The sequence below is a fragment of the Bos mutus genome, chromosome 1 (genome assembly GCF_027580195.1).
Source record: "Bos mutus isolate GX-2022 chromosome 1, NWIPB_WYAK_1.1, whole genome shotgun sequence".
NCBI lineage: Eukaryota > Metazoa > Chordata > Mammalia > Artiodactyla > Bovidae > Bos > Bos mutus.
In genome coordinates, this window is record NC_091617.1 from 135,913,470 (window position 1) to 135,935,292 (window position 21,823).

Genomic DNA, 21,823 nt, shown 5'->3' on the forward strand with positions numbered 1-21,823 from the left:
CCAAATTCATGTCCATCGAGTCAGTGATGCCATCCAGCCATCTCATCCTCTGTCATCTCCTTCTCCTCCTGCCCTCAATCTTGCCCAGCATCAGGGTCTTTTCCAATGAGTCAACTCTTCGCATGAGGTGGCCAAAGGACTGGAGTTTGAGCTTCAGCATCAGTCCTTCCAATGAACATCCAGGACTGATCTCCTTTAGGATGCACTAGTTGGATCTCCTTGCAGTCCAAGGGACTCTCAAGAGTCTTCTCCAACACCACAGTTCAAAAGCATCTATTCTTCGGTGCTCAGCCTTCTTCACAGTCCAACTCTCACATCCATACATGACCACTGGAAAAACCATAGCCTTGACTAGACAGACCTTTGTTGGCAAAGTAATGTCTCTGCTTTTGAATATGCTATCTAGGTTGGTCATAACTTTCCTTCCAAGGAGTTAGTGTCTTTTAATTTCATGGCTGCAGTCACCATCTGCAGTGATTTTGGAGTCTTTTAATTTCATGGCTGCAGTCACCATCTGCAGTGATTTTGGTCTGGTATTTCCGTACATTTGTAATCCAAGTGTTATAATTACTATTACTTGTACCCAATAATAAAAAATGCTATTTCTGCTTTATTGACTATGCCCAAGCCTTTGACTGTGTAGATCACAATAAACTGGAAAATTCTGAAAGAGACAGGAATACTAGACCACCTGACCTGCCTCTTGAGAAACCTGTATGCAGGTCAGGAAGCAACAGTTAGAACTGGACATGGAACAACAGACTCGTTCCAAATTGGGAAAGGAGTACGTCAAGGCTGTATATTGTCACCCTCTTTATTTAACTTCTACGCAGAGTACATCATGAGAAACGCTGGGCTGAAAGAAGCACAAGCGGGAATCAAGATTTCCCGGAGAAATATCAATAACCTCAGATATGCAGATGACACCACTCTTATGGCAGAAAGTGAAGAGGAACTCAAAAGTCTCTTGATGAAAGTGATAGAGGAGAGTGAAAAAAAGTTGGCTTAAAGCTCAACATTCAGAAAACTAAGATCATGGCACCCAGTCCTATCACTTCATGGCAAACAGATGGGGAAACAGTGGAAACAGTGGCTGACTTTATTTTGGGGGCTCCAAAATCACTGCAGATGGTGACTGTAGCCATGAAATTAAAAGACACTAACTCCTTGGAAGGAAAGTTATGACCAACCTAGATAGCATATTCAAAAGCAGAGACATTACTTTGCCAACAAAGGTCTGTCTAGTCAAGGCTATTAAGAGTTGGACTGTGAAGAAGGCTGAGCACCGAAGAATTGATGCTTTTGAACTGTGGTGTTGGAGAAGACTCTTGAGAGTCCCTTGGACTGCAAGGAGATCCAACTAGTGCATCCTAAAGGAGATCAGTCCTGGATGTTCTTTGGAAGAACTGATGTTGAAGCGAAACTCCAGTCCTTTGGCCACCTGATGCGAAGAGCTGACTCACTGGAAAAGACCCTGATGCTGGGCAAGATTGAGGGCAGGAGGAGAAGGGGATGACAGAGGATGAGATGATTGGATGGCATCATCGACTCGATGGACATGGGTTTGGGTGGTTGGACTCTGGGAGTTGGTGATGGACAGGGAGGCCTGGCATGCTGCGGTTCATGGGGTCCCAAAGGGTCGGACACGACTGAGGGACTAAACTGAACTGAATACCGAAATAGCACTTTGTACACAATTCTACTCACCTCCTCAAAGATTAAACAAAAATTTAACATTAACACTAAAAATATCACCAATGAGATAAGTATAGATCCTTTCTCTTAAGTTAGGTATTAGAAGAAGTCTTTCGGTTAAATTGTAGTTTTGATGATACAGAGTTCTATTATTTTTCTGCTGACTAATCATCAGACAATGGTACTGAGTAATAGTTACATAATCATAGGTAATTACAACTGCAAGCCATAATGAAAACATGATTAACCTAACAATATAAAATAATTGCATACAATTTGGGGGGGATTCACGCAGAGTGATATGGTAAGTGGCAGTGCATATATGCACATGTTTTCATCTGCTCAGCCAGTCTATGTCTTTTGCTTGGTGCATTTAATCCATTTACATTGAAGGTTAATCATCAATATGTATGATCCTGTTATTTTCTTAGTTGTTTTGGGTTTACTTTCTGTAAGTAGGTTTTTTCCTTCTCTTGTTTCCTGCCTAGAGAAGTTTCTTTAGCATTTGTTGTAAAGCTGAATTCTCTTAACTTTTGGCTTGTCTAGAAATTTTCTGATTCATCAAATCTGAAGGACAGTCTTGCTGGGTAAATATTCCACCCAGCAATGTTGCAGGTTCTTCCTTTTCATCACTTTAAATATATCATGCCATTCCCTTCTGGCCTGAAGAGTTTCTGCTGAGAATGAGCTGATAGCCTGATGGGAGTTCTCTTGCATGTTCTCATTTTTCCCTTGTTGCTTTTAATATTTTACCTTTATCTTTAGTTTTTGTCAGTTTGGTTACTATGTGTCTTGTATGTTCCTCCTTGGGTTTATCCTGCCTGGGACTCTCTGTGCCTCCTGGACTTGGTTAACTACTTCCCTTCCCACGTTAGGGTAAGCATAAGTTGCTCAGTCATATTTGACTCTTCGTGACCCCATGGACTGTAGCCCAGCAGGCGACTCTGTCCACGGAATTCTCATGGCAAGAATACTTGAGTTGCTTGCCATTCCCTTCTCCATGGACTGAACCTAGGTCTCCCACATTGCAAGTGGATTCTTTACCCTCTGAGTCACCAGGGAAGCCCTCATGTTAGGGAAGCTCTCAGCTATTATCTTTTCAAATATTTTCTCGGGTCCTTTTACTCACTCTCTTCTCCTTCTGGGACCCCTATAATGTGAATGCAGGTAGTGGTTTAATGTTGTCCCAGATTCTTTTGATCTGAGGTCATGATTCTTTTGATGCTAAATTCATATTCAAAGAAGGTTAAACTTATGAAATCTAGATAAGCATGCGTACCTGCAGTGGTACCGTAGCTCGGCTTACATGGAGGTGTGCAAGGGTAAGCAAATCCACAAGGATTCTAATTCCATTTGAATCCATCAGGTCCTTAACATTTTTCTGAAACACAGAAACATGTTTACACAATTCAAAATCTTTCTCTCCAACAGATATGACTACCTAAAAGGTTCTCAAAGAAGAGACCCTTTTATGTGGAACATATGGAATATATATGTGGAATATGTGGAATCTCTTTGGAAAAACTAACATATAAATGGTATTACTCAGTATTTTCAGAATTTTGTGTTCAAGGAGTATCAATTTAGATAAAAGTTAAAAAGGCAAAACAATATTACAGAGAGTTCACATAAAGAATTTTTACTTAAATATGTTCTGAGCAAAACAAAAATAAATTAAAGACTGGATGGAATAAACTCTGGTTCTGTAGTTATCCTCCATCTTTCCAATATCTTTTTGTTAATAAATAGATTATTCTATAATTAGAAGTAGAATCTAGTATATTAAAAAAATTTAATTCCTGTTTGTTTTTGTAAGCAAGATAAAACTGATAATTTCTTAGAAGTTAGGAAGAGATTATAATTGAAATTAAATTTTCATAGAACTTATTTTATTTCATTGAAAAACATCTGCATTATTTACTAAAAATGAGAATGAAATTAAGCAAATCAGTGTCAACTAAAAAAAAAAAATGAACATCTGGCAAGAACTTTTCCCTTCAAGAGTTGAGTGCACACAGAGTTTCCTGATCTAAAAAGAGAAAATTAGACAAGAACCATGTCTTGATAATTAATCCACACGGTAATCATTTCTCTTCTTTACATATGTGTGACTTAACTTGGAAACAGCAGCATATTATGCAAAATACTGTACCTTATTAAGGATCAACTTGTTAAGGAAGAGGATCAACCTATCCCGTTCAAGTTTATCTGTACACTATTGAAATAAACAAGAATTTAGTCAGAAGTGAATAAATACAAACACAGATTAAGACATTATCATCACTGGACAAAGCCAACCAACAGCCAAAAAGAAATAACGTCATCCTGCAAACAAAGAATATCAGAGAAGACTGTCAATAACTGCAATTTCTCAATGTCTTACATTTTTTGTAACTTTATAAAACATGTCTAATTTCTCTAGAAAGGCAGATACTTTAAGTCATAAACAGATTAATACATAGCCTTTAAGAATGCACATTAAAAACTGAAATAAATGAAAAAATTGGCCCAAATGATACTCTCAAGTAAAAATTATAAAGAACTGATTAGTGATATTTCACATAAATCACATAATCATGAACACAATAAGAAAAAATTTATCTGCCTAAAACACAAATGCTATGTCACAAGTACTCAGGTTCACTCGAATAAGAGTGAATTAGAATTCAATTGTGAAATCTGGTATAACAGTGAAATAAAGAATTTTCATCTGGTTATTTCCTGGGTCTGTTCTCTGAACTTACTCAGAACCAGTTTTCTATCCCACAAAGTATGGCTGAGAGTTAAGGCAATTATAGCAAGCACCAACGACCATTTTAAAAACTGGTGAAATGATTCTAAGGCTGAAACACTGAAATTTAAATTGTTAAAAGGAATGCAAACACAAAACGAAAGAATAAGATGTATAAACTGTAAGAGGTAAGTAATGCTCAAATTTGAGCTGTATAATGGATGAATACGTCAGTTTGTTCTTGTCTCACCTTGCTCAAATGTTAAACAAACTTTATTAAATTAAAAAAAAAAAAAAAACACTCCTAAACTATGCTAACTCAAGGTTCCCTTTCTAAAAGTTTTACTATTTTTACACTTTGAAGCTTAGTATGCTAGCATCATTTAAGATTCTTCCAAAATGTCCATTTCAAAAGAATATTCAACTCTGAAAGTCACTATTTCTTTTATACACCTGTCCAATTCATCCATACTTAAAGATTGGCAAATAGGTCACTAAAGTTCACAAGTAGCAACTAAAAAAATAAACTGACATGGACAAATGCTAACCCATTAGTTATTTCCCTGTTTTCCTAACTTATATTTAAATAAGTATAATATAAACAACAGAAAAACTCAGGTAGAAAGTTCTGGCAGCAATGTGATCAAATAGTACTTTAGTTCTGAAAATTTAACATATACTCCAGTGACATTATCAAATAGCAGTTTCTTTTACTGACATCCTTACCCTTTCTAACATTCCAATGATATATCTTGTATCTGTAAAAGGTCCTATTTCTTCATGACATCTGCCATAAACAATAGCAAGGGCTTGTAAACATAAACACTTCATGTTTACTTTTGGGGTGAGTAGGAAACGATGATAAAGTTCATTGAAAAATTCATACCTAGATTAAAAAAAAAAATTCATAATAGAATTAACCATGAGACTAACAGTGAAAACAAATATAACGATATGAAGAGTAGCTTACGATCGCTTAATTGATCCACTGTCTTCATTCTCATCTTCCTCCAATAGTAATCTCAGGTAATAATCTCCTATTTTGATCTCCTCTGCCAAGCACTCATATTTAACCTTTATTAATAAAAGCAAATTACATTATTATAGTTTACAATACAGTTTTGGAAATTTTCACACAATCATTTCTTAAAATTCTTCCTGTTCAGAGCTTTCTTCTTTTCTTGATGAGATAGTCTTTAACAACAAAAAATCATCATTTCTTAAAACGTCTGGTAATTATTATTAATATAACTTAGTTCAGTTAAATGCTCAGAGTCAGAATTCCACACTAGTTTTATGAATGTAAGGCTTTCAAATAAAAACTGTCAGAGGACTATATATTGTCCATGAAGATTTAAGGGAAGAAAACACCAAAATACCATAAAGAGATAATCTGGCTACAACTAAGCAAAAAGTAAATGATTACACACCACACACAGTTTGCCAAACTCATACATGGTACTTGTATGAGTTAGGGCCTTCTTTGATCTCCCAACACATCAACTATATTTTATGACATTTTTTATAGTATCAATTTTTATATAGTATTCATTCTCCATATATCCAGGTTACACATTGGAATTAACATGTGAGGGAGTAGCCTATGATCTGGAACTGGGGTTTGTCTCAAGCGAAGATTTGCGAACAACTATAAAAAGGAATTTCTTGACCAGATAATCAAAATTCTTTTACCAAAGCCTACAACGACTGTTTTCTAAAATTATAAACTATACAGTATAAAATGTATATGTATATCTATTTCATTTTTTCCCATAAATTCCGAGTTTCAATTTGTTCAACCCCATTTATTAAGAACATAAGGTATGCATTATGCACTGTTCTAGTTATTAGGGATGTAGCATTAAACTAACAAACAATTCTGTCCTTACAGGAGTAGCAGATAAAAAAGAAATATATATATGATAGTTGGGTGATAGTATGTACTATGGAATAAAATAAAGCAAGGAGGGAGTGGGAAGACAGAATATGTGTGCCTATGTGTGTGTGTGTTCACATGTTTATGAAGGCTGTAATTTTAAACACAGTGGCCAGAGAAGGCCCACTCAGATGATGACATCTAGCAAATGACTTGAAGGAAATGAAGTTCTCTGCAGAAAATAAAATTTTAAGCAAAAGGAACTGCAAGTAGAAAGACCTTGATTCAAGAATATGAATTTCATGTTTTTGGGGAAGCCAGAGTGGCCAGTCAACAGTGACAGCATACCAGGAGATGAGATCACAGAAACACTGCTTCGATTTAGGGGATACATATTTTGTTTTGTAAGTCATTTTAAAGACCCAGGCTTTTACTAAGTGAGTTGGGAAGCTATAGAAGTACCAGAGTGCTTTGAGCAGAGAAGTGACAAGATTGACTTACACTATAACAAGATCATACTGCTAACCAAGTAGATAACAGATTGCAGAGAGGCAATGGTGGAAGCGCAGAAATTGCTACAATCCCATAAAGAGAAGAGGGCTGGATTCTGGGTACATTTTGAAGGTGCACTGAATAGAATTTGCTGACAAATTCTATGAATTGGGGCATAAGAAAAAAGATGATTTCAAGGGTTTTGACTAGAAAATAAGGAGTAGTCATTATCTAAGATTAGAAAGACTATATGTGAACTAGATTTGAGGGAAGAAGCAGAGCACAGTTTTAGAGCTAAGTTCTGGAAGTTTATCAGATATCCAATTCATAAAGCAAAAGCATGAAATCTAGAAAAGAAAGTCTAAGCAGACGATAAATGTCTTAAAGCCATCATCATGTGTATGTGCTAGTTGCTCAGTCATGTCTGACACTTTGCAACCCTATGGACTCTAGCCCACCATGCTCCTCTGTCCATGGGATTCTCCATCAGTTCAGTTCAGTTCAGTCACTCAGTCGTGTCTGACTCTTTGCGACCCATGGACTGCAGCACGCCAGGCTCCCTTGTCCATCACCATCTCCAGAAGTTTACTCAAACTCAAGTCCATTCAGTTGGTGATAGCATCCAACCATCTCATCCTCTGTCATCCCCTTCTTCTCCTGCCTTCAATCTTTCCCAGCATCAGGGTCTTTTCCAGTGAGTCAGTTCTTCACATCAGGTGCTCAAAATATTGGAGCGTCAGCTTCAGCATCAGTCATTCCAATGAATATTCAGGATTGATTTCCTTTAGGACTGACTAGTTTGATCTCCTTGCAGTCCAAGCGACTCTCAAGAGTCTTCTCCAACACCACAGTTCAAAAGCATCAATTCTTCACTGCTCAGCTTTCTTTATAGTCCAACTCTCACATCGACACATAAATACTGGAAAAACCACAGCTTTGACTAGACGGACCTACATCGGCAAAGTCTGCTTTTTTAATATGCTGTCTAGGTTTGTCATAGCTTTTCTTTCAAGGAGCAAGCATCTTTTAATTTCATGGCTGCTGTCACCATCTGCAGTGATTTTGGAGCCCCAAAAAATAAAGTCTCTGTTTCCATTGTTTCAGAATCTGTTTGCCATGAAGTGATGGGACCAGATGCCATGATCTTAGATTTCTGAATGTTGAGTTTTAAGCCAACTTTTTCACTCTCCTCTTTCACTTTCATCAAGAGGCTCTTCAGTTCTTCACTTTCTGCCATATGAGTGGTGTCACCTGCATATCTGAGGTTATTGATATTTCTCCCGGCAATCTTGATTCCAGCTTGTGCTTCATCCAGCCCAGCATATTTTGTACGATGTACTCTGCATGTACGTTAAATAAGCAGGGCGACAATATACAGCCTTGACGTACTCCTTTCCCGATTTGGAAACAGTCTGTTTTTCCATGTCCAGTTCTAACTGATGCTTCTTGACCTGCATACAGATTTCTCAGGAGGCAGGTAAAAAGTGTTAAGTCGCTCAATCATGTCCGACTCTTTGTGGCCCTACAGACTATATAGCCCACCAAGCCCGCCAGGCTCCTCCGTCCGTGGGATTTTCCAAGCAAGAATACTGGAGTGGGTTGCCATTTCCTTCTCCAGGGGATCTTCCTGACCCAGAGATCGAACCCAGGTCTCCCACATTGCAGGCGGTCTCTTTACCATCTGAGCTACCAAGGAAGCCTCAGGCAGGTAAGGTGGTCTGCTATTCCCATATCTCTTAAGAATTTTCCACAGTTTTTTGTGATCCACAGAGTCAAAGGCTTTGGTGCAGTCAATAAAGCAAAAGTAGATGTTTTTCTGGTACTCTCTTGCTTTTTCGATGAGCCAACAGATGTTGGCAATTTGATCTCTGGTTCCTCTGCCTTTTCTTAGCCCAGCTTGAACATCTGGAATTTCACGGTTCACGTACTGTTGAAGACTGGCTTGGAGAATTTTGAGCATTACTTTGCTAAAGTAATTACTTTCTCCATCAGTAAATAACAACAACAACAAAAAAAACCCCATGAGAATGGATAAGAGCACCGAGTCAATATAAATGAAAAAGAAGACCAAGAACTGATCCTTCAGGGCCAAGCAACATTTAGCAGTTGAACAGTAAGGAAAAATGAGCAAAGGAGGCAGAATGGACAGTGAAGGAGAAAATCCTCAAGAATACAGATTCCCAAAACCACAGTAAAGACAGGTTTTTCAAAGGGGAGGCGATGAGCAATAACAAATTATCAGTAAGTTTAAGAAATGCGGTTGGGTTAAAGAGCAAAGTCAGCAGAGTCATGAACATGATCAAATTTACAGCTAAAATAAAAATTTAGACACACAAGAGACAGCATTCCACCACCATGTTTCTTGTTCTTATTTTGTCATTATTCACATCACTATTTCAATAGAGCAGCAAAAAAAAGGCCACATTCAGAATTAAAATAACACAAAAAGTCTATTGAACAAGGTACAAGAAATAAGAGGAACAAGTATGTTTCAACAAAGAATCTAAAGGGAAAGAAAACAAGCACAGAACAGATCTAGAATGCATAGGATCAAATCTATTAAAACTCCTACATGATTTTCAGGTACAAAACCCAGGTACTTAACAAATTTAATTTTTCATTTGTCTCAGGCAAAGTAAAAGTTTTCCAATATTTCCTGTATAAAATTATAAGTGAAAGGGAGAGATATACATTAAGCAATTACAAATTAAAAAAAAGCATAACTCCAAACTAACACTTTTAAAAAATAAATACACTACAAAAATTAAAATTTACCTCAAATTCATGATGGTTCCAGGAGATAACATTAGCACTACCAAGCTCTCTATCAATATTAAATGCTCTCATTTCAGATTCAAGACTATCTCTCAATTCTTCTCGTGTTTTGAAATTCCAAATTAAGTTTGACCTGGCATGGTCCTGACCAAACCTAGATATACATGTAATCAGAAAATAGTGGGAAGCAATAAATAATTTTAAAAATCTACAAATCTGCCTAACAATAACTTATAATAAGCAACAGGAGAATTAATAAACTTTAGCAAACATAAATAAAGAAAATAAAATCTCTGTAAAGTTAGTATAGTAAAATATTAATAGTAAAATTTCAATCACAGGTATACAAGTGCTCATTGTAAAATTCTTTTACCTTTTCGGTACATTTGAAAGTTTTCATTATAAAATGGTGAGGGGGAAAAATGAAGCCAAACCATAAAACAAATCTGTATGGATTTCAAAACAAGGAACTGATACTTTAATTTTAATATTTATTGTTAACATAAATTAAGAAAAGAATTATAAATAGATGACATTACAGGTTGGGGATAAGAATTTCTGGATAATTGAGTGTGGAAGTGTGTGGGATGAGCAACATTCCAGATTAGAACCTTACTAACTATCCAAGAAAAAATACTACTACACTGCCAACCTCTGATAGATATTTTCAAAATACCTTTCTTTTATTCCTGGAATTATTTAACTATCATAATAAATTTGAACTCAAGTCTGAACTAAGGGTGGGTGGGCTTCCTACCATTCACTTTTAACCTGCAATCCTCCTAAAAAGTCTGATACCAGAATTTCAAGGAAATTTTAGGGAGGGCAACACAACTGAGAAATTCCAGAAGAAGAAAACCAAGGAATATTCTTAAGGCCATATTATAAACACACTACACTCATAAGGTACTGTGGGAAGATTCTAAAGCACTTATTTTCCCCTATATAATCAATAGCAGCTTCCAGACTGAGTAGTGTGAATTATCTCAAAAAAGTTTTTGCAAACTCCACCAAATGTTTCAAAGTCCTTCAATGTGTGTATAACTGTGAGTGTGTGGGGAGGGTGTTAAGATGGAGGATGCTGGGATGAAACAGTAGATGGGGAAGAGAGGCTACCATGGAGAAGGCAATGGCACCCCACTCATGGATGGAGGAGCCTGGTAGGCTGCAGTCCATGGGGTCGCTAAGAGTTGGACATGACTGAGCGACTTCACTTTCACTTTTATGCATCGGAGAAGAAAATGGCAACCCACTCCAGTGTTCTTGCCTGGAGAAGCCCAGGGACGTGGGAGCCTGGTGGGCTGCTGTCTATGGGGTCGCACAGAGTCAGACACGACTGAAGTGACTTAGCAGCAGCAGCAGAGTCTACCATATTAGAAAGGCTGGAAAAGTATATGAGGTCAGCTCCCTGGATGTCCATTTCCCACAAGTCTCCTTATGTTTTCATCATCCAGCTCTTTTAAGACTGTATTTCCAACAAGGCTTAAAGAAGTTACAGTTATATCTAAGCCACAATAAAGTGTTTTAAAGTAACCATCTCTAAGCCTTAATAATTCTAAAAGTTCTTTTGGGTCATCAGACTACCAACACTCTACAGAAAGTCTTAATTTTATGAAAGCATCACTAATCATACCAATCTTTCTTTTTTAATCATACCAAACTTAACAGCTATAATTCTTCACCCTGATAGCATAAAAAATACCTATAGCATAAAGCACTGCATTCAGGCAAAAACAAAGAAACAAACAAAAAATTGTCATGATTTTTCTAAGACCAATGCTAAATTTAATTAACTGGAAAAGAGGCCTAAAGTTTACCTATAATAGAAGAGATCCCAGTTTGCTTCTATTTTTATTCTTTGTCTTCTCTTTCGAAGAACTACTGGCTTTTGATTTATATTCTGGAAAAGAAAAAAATGTCATAGTGCTCAATCAGGAACTATTTAAATAAGCTCAGTGAGAATCTCATTATTTTGTAAGTGATGAGAAACATTTCCATTATCAAATTTTGGCAGAGACAAAATTAATGAGACAGAATCTATAAAATATAGAATATGAGATTATATCACAATGTATTTATAATACTTTGTCAGCATGTATTACTATAGTGTTGCTGAAATAGTTTCCATGTAGCCTGAAATTATTTTTTCAAATCCAAACTTTGTTAATAACACTGAAAAACAGGTGACTTATTTTAAACATTTACATGCAGTTAATATACAAATCATATCATAGCAAAAAAATAAACACAAAAGATTAGAGGTTACTAAATTGCTACCAAAGACAAGAGGAACAAGTATAAATTGAAATAGCTGATGGACAAAAACTAAGTAGCTATATTCATATACATGTGAAATACAACTTGAATTCAATTTACTAAACAAAGAATATCAAAGACAACTTCACATACCAGGCAGTTTAGTGTATTTCATACATGTAGCAGGGACTTAAACTCATCATGTTGTTTCTGTCCTGAATTTAATTGTTAAAAGGGGGGAAAATTTTTTTAAATAAAAATGAGTGAGCCTATATATCTACACTATCTCTATTACACAAATTCTGCAAGGATGCCATCAGTAAAAATTATCTTTAAGACTAAAGGCCCACCTACTTCTCTAAAGACTATGAACCAAATTTTAGGCAGTCATAAACGTATCTGAGAATTCAAAGAAAGTTATGGTCATATTTCACAGAAAGGCACATACATAAGGTTTATAACTGGAGGGGAAGATTTCAAAGATTTCTTGGAAGTCTGAAGGTTAAGAACCTTTGTTCCAAGTAAAATATGTAGATATCAATCATGAAATACTAATCGTCAATGTGACTTTCTAAAAGTAGAAAGTAGCATAGATTAAAACATGAAAGTCAGTAACTTCATTAAGGAAGTGGCAAACTATATAAAATAAACCAATAAAACAGAGTAGATATCACAGAAAGAATAAAGGCAAAGTAGTAAATTTTAAAAAGTAAATGCTGTTTGAAATATAAAACATATTGACTGAAGAAATACTCCCTACAAATTTTAATTCTATGCATTATCATGAAAACTAATGTTAGGTGACTTGAATACAGTATATAAATAGCTCAAAATTTTAGTTTTAAGGACAAACCTTTCCTTAAAACCTCTAATTAAGTAATACTATCTTCAATTTCCCCTGCCCTCAGGACAAAAAGCTGGGAGTCTAGAATTATAAAAATGTAAACACTATGCAGAAAAAGGACAACCAGCTTGTCTTAAACTAAGCTAATTTAGAGATGCAGGTTAAAAGCTCTAAGTGGCTAAACAAACCCCTAAACTGTAAAAAAAATTTACATAACATAAATAAGAAAAAACCAATTCTATACATTAGCCAAAGGTTATTATTAACACAACACAGAACATCAGAAATGGAACTGACTTTCTAAACATTCTGATTACATAAGAAATGCAGGTCATTTTAAGACTAAATAGTTAATCTGGACAATGATTAATTTTCAGACTTTAGTTGAAGCTCATTAATTACATATTTTGATATTAATGTTTCCATGAATAAAGTAGTCACAAAGATTATTCACTGTTTTATAAAGAAATTAATGTTGAAAACAGTACTCTGGCAGAAATAATTAGTTTACTACCACAATAATTTACTGACTAGCATATTAATATTTGGTGTCATTATTTGCTTAGCACTTTAGGTAATATCTCATGTAAATGAAACCAACTAACTGATAAAACATTATTGAAAATAAAAATATTTCTTTTCCATCTTAATTCTTACCTTTAAATAATAGATGCCATTCACATTTCTAGCTAAAATAGCTTTGTGTTCAATTTTATACTGGATAAATGTTATATATGAAATCTGATGCAAAAACTTATTTTCTGTATAATTACACCCAACAGCTTGAAACAAGTATTACTTCAGCAATGGGTTTAACTACTTGAACCCAGAAGCTTGCTATTTTTAATAACTATGAAAATCGTTCATATCTAAAGCCTTTCAATTTTCAAATGCTATAGCAATATTATCATGACATGTATTGCCTTTTATTATACGTACTTTTAATACTAACTTCCTTGTGCATCAAAGCAACCTCAAAGGACAGAGATAAGAGGTACTGCTATTCTGATTTTATGAAAAAGGAAAATAAAATTCTGAAAACCCTTAACTTACCATATGGGTTAGTAAGTGACAGAACCAGGCTCAGATGTAGGTTAACCAATTCAAAGTTCAGTCTTTTTACTATCCTAGACATTTGAAAGCCTATCTATTGATTCTTTATAGTGATATGTCACTCATTCAAACTAACATTAACTCATTATGCTCAAGTTCTAAAGAACTGAATTTTGGTCTCAATTTCAGATCGACACATAAGATAATAATATTTCTGTTCTGGTGCACCTGATGCCTTAAGTTTAGACATTCTGGAAATTCATTAAGAAACCTATTTATTTTTAGAGACATATTATTTTCCTTGAATAAGAAAACAGCTACCTTAAATAAAGAGATGGTTCAAGAGAAAGAATATAAACATGGTCAACAAAATCCGAGATCAAGTCAACTTTTACATGAAACCTTAAACCATTTTCAACCACGGTACATTCCATCTTAGATAGAAGGATGAACATTACTGGATGAGGTTCTCTAGCACATACTACATGCTGAAGAATGAAACAAACTGTTTCAGATCTGACCTTGATTTGAAGAAGTAATAATGAAATTTAAGTACATACAGTAAATTTAACAATGTTAATCTTATTTTCAAAATACTTGTCTCAAAAAAGCTAAACAAGAAGGGCAGTTTTATTTCAATAGATAACAAAACAAAGTTCAGACAAGGAAGGAAAAAGATATATATGAAATTAAAAGTGTGGACACTGTTCAGTTATGGAAGAAAAATTAAGAGTGAAAAGAGAAAGTGGCAGTTGCTCAGTTATGTTCGACTTTTCGTGACCCCGTGGACTAGAGCCTGCAAGGCTCCACTGTCAAGGACCGGCGCCCACCAGACTCCTCTGTCCATGAATTCTTCAAGAAAGAATACTGAAGTGGGTTCCCATGCTCTTCTCCAGGGGATCTTCCCAACCAGGGCTTGAATCCAGGTCTCTCACACTGCAGGCAGATTCTTTACCATCTGAGCCACCAGGGAAACCCAAGAGTGGAATTTTATATTAAATGATTAAAATCCTAACCACTGATTCATGAAACTATGAATTAAGAAGAATTTATATAAAACATAATCAGAACTAGGTGATGTATCTTTTCAGGTGTTCCGTCAAAAGTATCTGACTACCATTTCTATGAACAGTGACAACTGAAGTAACCTAGGATACATGGAAGTCTTAGAAGTTCAGAAGAAGACTTTATTTTTACCTCTTTTTGTGCAATGCCCATTCTATCCCTCCAGTGCATTAAGACAAGATCCACTTTTTCTTTGGCAAATTTTTCAACTTCTTTAGCAGCTTTTCCAGCTAGTCTTTGCCACTCTGGAACTTTATTAAATTTTCCATACTGATCCTATTAAATAATGTTGAATTCAATTACAGTCCTATATTTGTGAATTTATTTTAAAAATATAATTAGAGTGAGTCACACTATTTTACATGATTAAACAAATACTCAGAAAAAAAAAAAAAACAGTGGAAAAACAAAGTGAACATTTCCACAACATATTATATATTTTGTCCAAGAAATCTTAAATTTTCTATTTTACAAAATGAATATTTTAGAGGGATAGCAAGATATTAAGTGGGAGATGGGTGCAGACAGAGAAATGAGGTGAAGAAAGGAAACAAACACATTCTAATTGTTATTATATGACATCATTACAACAGCATATCTTGAAAGTCATTAAGTAATTTTCTCAAAGATAGCCACCAGTAATAATTAAGACTGCTTTGTAAAGGAAAAAAAGCCCTACTTAGATTAATTTTTTCAATGTTAGCCTCTTTCACCATTTATCAATTTATGTATTATGTGTTAATATCACTTTATAAATTTGAAACAAATTTTTAAAAAATCCATTATTTAATGTGCCTATATGCTGTTAGAGAAAAAAATACAAGATAATTACTATTCATAAAATTAGATTCTGGTGATAACTTAATTCTAAAGATTATAGAACTGTACACTAAAAATAGGTTAAATTTTGGGGATGTAAATTTTACTTCACTAAAGCTGTTAATAGTAATAACTTAAAGGAATACTACTAATTAAGTGTTTCACAAAAAAGTACTCTTTCATACTGAAAAAACACTTATGACAAGGATATTTACCATTGCTATTTTCACATTATCTCTAACGTGCATCCTATCAGTATCCTTCTCAGGAACTGGATCGGAGCTGTCCAAGTATGCCAGCAAGCCTGGGGGCTAAAAACAACAATAAAAAACAAGATATACAATCCATTTTCAAAACAACTGCACACACAAAATCTAGCCTTCAAACACCAAATAAATTAATACGATGACTTAGCTTGAATGGGCGAATTTAATTCAGACAATCACTGTACCTACTACTGTGGGCAAGAATCCCTTAGAAGCAATGGAGTAGCCCTAACAGTCAACAAAAGAGTCTGAAATGCAGTAAGTACTTCGGTGCAATCTCAAAAACAAAACAATGATCTCTGTTCGTTTCCAAGGCAAATCCATTCAATATCACAGTTACCCAAGTATATGCCCCAAACACTAATGCTGAAAAAGCTGAACGGTTCTATGAAGACCTACAAGACCTTCTAGACTTAAGACCAAAAAAAAGATGCTCTTTTCATCATAGAGGACTGGTATGCAAAAGTAGGAAGTCAAGAGATACCTGGAGTAACAGGCAAATTTGGCCTTGGAGTACACAAAGAAGCAGGGCAAAGGCTAACAGAGTTTTGCCAAGAGAATCCATGGGTCACAGCAAACATCCTCTTCCAACAACACAGAGACGACTCTACACATGGACATCACCAGATGGTCAATACCAAAATCAGGTTGATTATATTCTTTGCAGCCAAAGACGGAGAAGCTCTATACAGTCAGCAAAAACAAGACCAGGAGCTAACTGTGGCTCAGATGAATTCCCTATTGCAAAATTCAGACTTAAATTGAAGAAAGTAGGGAAAACTACTAGACCACTCAGATTTGACCTAAATCAAATACCTTATGATTATACAGTGGAAGTGACAAATAGATTCAAGGGATTAGATCTGATAGACAGAGTGCCTGAAGAACTATGGATGGAGGTTCGTGACACTGTACAGGAGGCAAAGATCAAAACCATCCCCAAGAAGAAGAAACGCAAAAAGGCAAAATGGCTGTCTGAGGAGGCCTCACAAATAGCTGAGAAAAGAAGAGAAGGTAAAGGCAAAGGAGAAAAGGAAAGATACACCCATCTGAATGCAGAGTTCCAAAGAATAGCAAGAAGAGATAAGAAAGCCTTCCTCAGTAATCACTGCAAAGAAATAGAGGAAAACAACAGAATGGGTAGGACTAGAGATCTCTTCAGGAAAATTATAGAGATACCAAGGGAACATTTCATGCAAAGATGGGCTCAATAAAGGACAGAAATGGTATGGACCTAATAGAAAAAGAAGATACTAAAAAGAGGTGGCAAGAATACACAAAAGAACTATATAAAAAATGTCTTCATGACCCAGATAACCACGATGGTGTGACACTCACCTAGAGCCAGACATCCTGGAGTGTGAAGTCAAGTGGGCCTCAGGAAGCATTACTACAAACAAAGCTAGTGGAGGTGATGGAATTCCAGTTGAACTATTTCAGATCCTAAAAGATGATGCTGTGAAAATGCTGCACTCAATATGCCAGCAAATTTGGAAAACTCAGCAGTGGCCACAGGACTGGAAAAGGTCAGTTTTCATTCCAATCCCAAACAAAGGTAATGCCAAACAAAGTTAAAACTACCACACAATTGCATTCATCTTATACGCTAGCAAAGTAATGCTCAAAATTCTCCAAGCCAGGCTTCAATAGTACATAAACTGTGAACTTCCAGATGTTCAAGCTGGATTTAGAAAAGGAAGAGGAACCAGAGATCAAATTGTTAACATCCGCTGGATCATCAGAAAAGTAAGGGAGTTCCAGAAAAACATCTACTTCTGCTTTATTGACTATGCCAAAGTCTTTGACTGTGTGGATCACAACAAACTGTGCAAAATTCTTCAAGAGATGGAAATACCGGACCACCTCATCTGCCTTCTGAGAAATCTGTATGCAGGTCAAGAAGCAATAGCTAGAACCGGACATGGAACAACAGACTGGTTCCAAATTGGGAAAGCAGTATGTCAAGGCTATATATTGTCACCCTGCTGATTAAACTTATATGCAGAGTACATCATATAAAATATGTTAGGCTGGATGAAGCAAAAGCTGGAATCAAGATTGCCAGGAGAAATATCAATAACCTCAGATATGCAGATGACACCACCCTTATGGCAGAAAGGGAAGAAGAACTAAAGAGTCCCTCAATGAAAGTGAAAAAGGAAAGTGAAAAAGTTGGCTTAAAACTCAACTTTCAGAAAACTAAGATCATGGCATCAGTCCCATCACTTCATGGCAAATAGATGGAGAAACAATGGAAACAGTGAGAGACTTTATTTTCTTGGGCTTCAAAATTACTGCAGATGATGACTGCAGCCATGAAATTAAAAGACGCTTGCTCCTTGGAAGAAAAGTTATGACCAACCTAGACAGCATATTAATAAAGCAGAGACATTACTTTGCCAGCAAAGGTCCATCTAGTCAGAGCTATGGTTTTTCCAGTAGTCGTGTATGGATGTGAGAGTTGGACTATAAAGAAAGATGAGTACCAAAGAATTGATGCTTTTGAACTGTGGTGTTGGAGAAGACTCTTGAGAGTCCCTTGGACTGCAAGGAGATCTAACCAGTGAATCCTAAAGGAAATCAGTCCTGAATATTCATTGGAAGGACTGATGCTGAAGCTGAAACTCCAATACTTTGGCCACCTTATGCAAAGAACTGATTCACTGGAAAAGACCCTGATGCTGGGAAAGTTTGAAGGCAGGAGAAGGGGACGACAGAGGATGAGATGTTTGGAAGGCATCACCTTCTGGATGTACATGAGTTTAAGCAAGCTTTGGGAGTTAGTGATGGAGAGGGAAGCCTGGCATGTCTCAGTCTATGGGGTTGCAAAGAGTTGGACACAACTGATTGACTGAACTGAACTGATGATTTAGCTACTGAGGATAACATTTATTATATGATAACTCCTTTGATTAGTATCTTTTATATTAAAAACAAACAGGTAAACTAAAAAAAAAAAAAAAAAACAACAACAACCCTTAACCATATAAATAACTTATCAATGAAATTTTATTGGGTAAGAATATATATTCAACTGACTTACCAAAATGCGTTTCAACAAGTTTGTTGCAGTTGCATTATCAGCTGTCCAGAGTCCGACTAAATGTCTACTTAGCTGTCTGAAAAAAGCAGACGTTGAGAAAGGTTTGCTGCTTTATCTCAGCTAGAACAAAAAGGAATTTTTAAGAACAACATATCATGTAAGAAATAAGACTACAGTTAAAAAAAAAAATTCTACCTACTCAATACTCTGTAATAACCTATATGTGAAAATAATCTAAAAAAGAGGTGATATATATATATAACTGAGTCATACTGCTGTACATGTGGATCTAACACAACACCCTAAATCAACTATACTCCAATAAAAATTAAGGAAAAAATCATTCCGATGTTAAATACTAAAAATTAATATTTTAACTTGAGATATATGAGTTAGTAATTCAAATATTACTAACATTTCAATATTTTCCTCAAATTAAAATGCTTCCTTCTTGAACTCATCAATTTTCAACAGATCTAAACATGAAGAGGTAGGTTCTTACCACATATTTTTAAAGACAGGGAAACAATTAGACTTGATAATATAATTAGTTTGTATTACAAGTCCTGCTATAGTGATCATATCATTCTGGAATTCTTTGGAATTCTGAACATGAGCAAATGTCAACTATGTTCTAATACATACTTCCTGGCAAGGTCAGAGATAGAAAATATTTTCAGTTTTGAAGTCCGAACAAAGACTTAAAAAGCACTTTTGAGCTAAAAGAATATTTTGATTCAAAGTGAGTATCTAAGATTCACATTGAATCTAGGACTTAGTCATTTATTAATCTTAATCCCCATGATGATATCTGTTACCCAGACTGGAAGCTTCTTGTAAACAGGGAATACATTTTATTCACCAGAGACCCTTCTATGCTTTGGTAGGGATTCAACCGCCATTTGCAATAAGAATGAGGATGAATCCTGTGAGGGGAATGACCAAATAACCACTTAAGGGCATATATGTTTCACTACCAGAAGAAAGCAGTTTAATAAGAAAACCCAAACTGTGATTTGTTCTGACACCAAAAAAACAAAAATCACTACTAAAACTGTTTACTCTATGTCTCTCTGGAAGCCTATTAACATACTGAAGTAATAACACATAATTTCCTTCACTGGCATTTGCTAAGTGTCGTATTAATGATTCCTAAAAAGATTTTAATTAGAGATAAGAGATAACATTTTATAGCAGCAATTTATAAAAGATAAAGCAATGTAAATGATAAATAGTATTTCTATTATAATTTGACAGTTTTTCAATATTGTTACTGATCACAGTAGGGAATGCAACTGATTGATTAAACTGATTAATAAAAAGTAAGACAAATAGGAAAGGGCTAGCATAGGGGTTTAATGGAATAAGATATTAAATAGTCTCTACTATGTAATATCTTAGCAAATATATAAGGCAGTACATCAAGGAAATAACCTTTTTATATCTTTTTGTTTTCACAAGCAACACTGAAGACTACTTTTATGCCTAGTATTTTCAAGTAAGGGATGCAGATAGCTTCTCATAATAGTAAAAACAGAAAACTGCTGGCAGAGCAGCATACTACAGTAGCCAATAACCAAACATAGGTGATAAATACATGAAATTTTATTTCTACAATAAAGTAAGCATAAGTCAGCAATTTACACTATTATTTTAAAAAGCCAAAAAGAACATGATTAAAGTATTACGTCAAGAATTATAAAGAAGAATTAAAAGAGCCGGAATTCATACAGCAGGGAGTAAACAGATTTGTGTGTTTCCTCATATTTGAAGGATTTTTTTAAAAGAGATGATTTACCTAAGGGAAAACCTTTAACTGCAAGAGACTTAGGATAGGCTTGATTAGGTAAGGCTGGCTAGATAATTAAGTTTTCTTTTTTCTTAGAGTACCTAACAGACCAAAGTTATTTAAAAATCACTAGGTGGGTCATCTACATACAAGATAACCAGGAGGAAATGTAAGGAGAAAAGCCTTGGGGACATGTGGTTCTAGTTCCGTCAGCTACAAAGCACTCTTTTCCATGTTCCAGTCCCATGACTATGTGGTGTAGAGCTGGATGAGCAGAGAGTGGGGGGAAAAAAGCAGTTTTATTTTTTTCCTCCCCAGTTATGCAGGGACATGGACAATGATCTTTTGGGTACAATCTTTCCATAAGGAAAGGACAAGAACTAGGTGAATCAAAAGAAAATGAAACATCTGTGTAATCCAAACACTCTGTTTTATGTAATATCTGAACCCCTCCTCTAAACAAGTTAACTGATAGCAAATTAAATTTAACCTACCTATTTGTAAGCATCCTTTGATCTGAGCTTATTGTAAACATCGCAGTATGCAAGTGTCGAGGTAAGGCACCTTCACTTAGGGCAAGCTCCTGCATTTTTGTGGCAATTTCTTTGTCACCTTCCTTTGGAAAAAGGGTAAGATGATCCCTAAAGCAACAATCTAAAGCAAGCTATTTTAATTTTGTTAATTTTACATCTCTAGATAAAATAATTATTCAGTATACAATGTAATAAAAAATTAAATATGCAACTCCAATTATCTGAAAATAACATAGGTGAATAAAATTATAAGTCATTTAAAAACATTATTTGCCTTTGGAATAAGGTTTTAATGTTCCAAGATATAGTTATCTCATGAATTATACATTGCTTAACTTTAAAATTAGGTTCATTCCTTGAGTATATATCAGCCAATGAAGGGGAGAGGTGACTTACAGAAATCAGTAACTCCTACCAAAGGCATCTGCAAACCTGCTTGCTCTTGTTGACAAAGATATATTCACTTTTATGGTGAATACAATTCTTTATTTTTTTTAAAAAGAATGATGTGATGTTGAGGTAGTTCTTTGTATTCTTATTTCACTCTGCTTATTTAGACTTACTTTCACAAAAGGGTAGGATAGAT

The 21,823-nt window shown here is 35.3% G+C and overlaps 1 protein-coding gene across 1 annotated transcript in view; it reads right to left on the reverse strand.

Moving 5' to 3' along the window:
• DNAJC13 (DnaJ heat shock protein family (Hsp40) member C13) overlaps positions 1 to 21,823 on the reverse strand; it is a 162,160-nt gene that overhangs the window by 64,926 nt on the left and 75,411 nt on the right. The window contains exons 17-26 of the mRNA XM_005906542.3: positions 21,199 to 21,320; positions 18,916 to 18,991; positions 15,822 to 15,917; positions 14,920 to 15,063; positions 11,387 to 11,469; positions 9,570 to 9,723; positions 5,397 to 5,500; positions 5,153 to 5,312; positions 3,848 to 3,910; positions 2,975 to 3,076 (exon numbers count right to left, since the gene is read on the reverse strand). Of these exons, the coding sequence (XP_005906604.2) occupies positions 2,975 to 3,076; positions 3,848 to 3,910; positions 5,153 to 5,312; positions 5,397 to 5,500; positions 9,570 to 9,723; positions 11,387 to 11,469; positions 14,920 to 15,063; positions 15,822 to 15,917; positions 18,916 to 18,991; positions 21,199 to 21,320 (1,104 nt within the window). The remainder of the gene's footprint in view (positions 1 to 2,974; positions 3,077 to 3,847; positions 3,911 to 5,152; positions 5,313 to 5,396; positions 5,501 to 9,569; positions 9,724 to 11,386; positions 11,470 to 14,919; positions 15,064 to 15,821; positions 15,918 to 18,915; positions 18,992 to 21,198; positions 21,321 to 21,823) is intronic.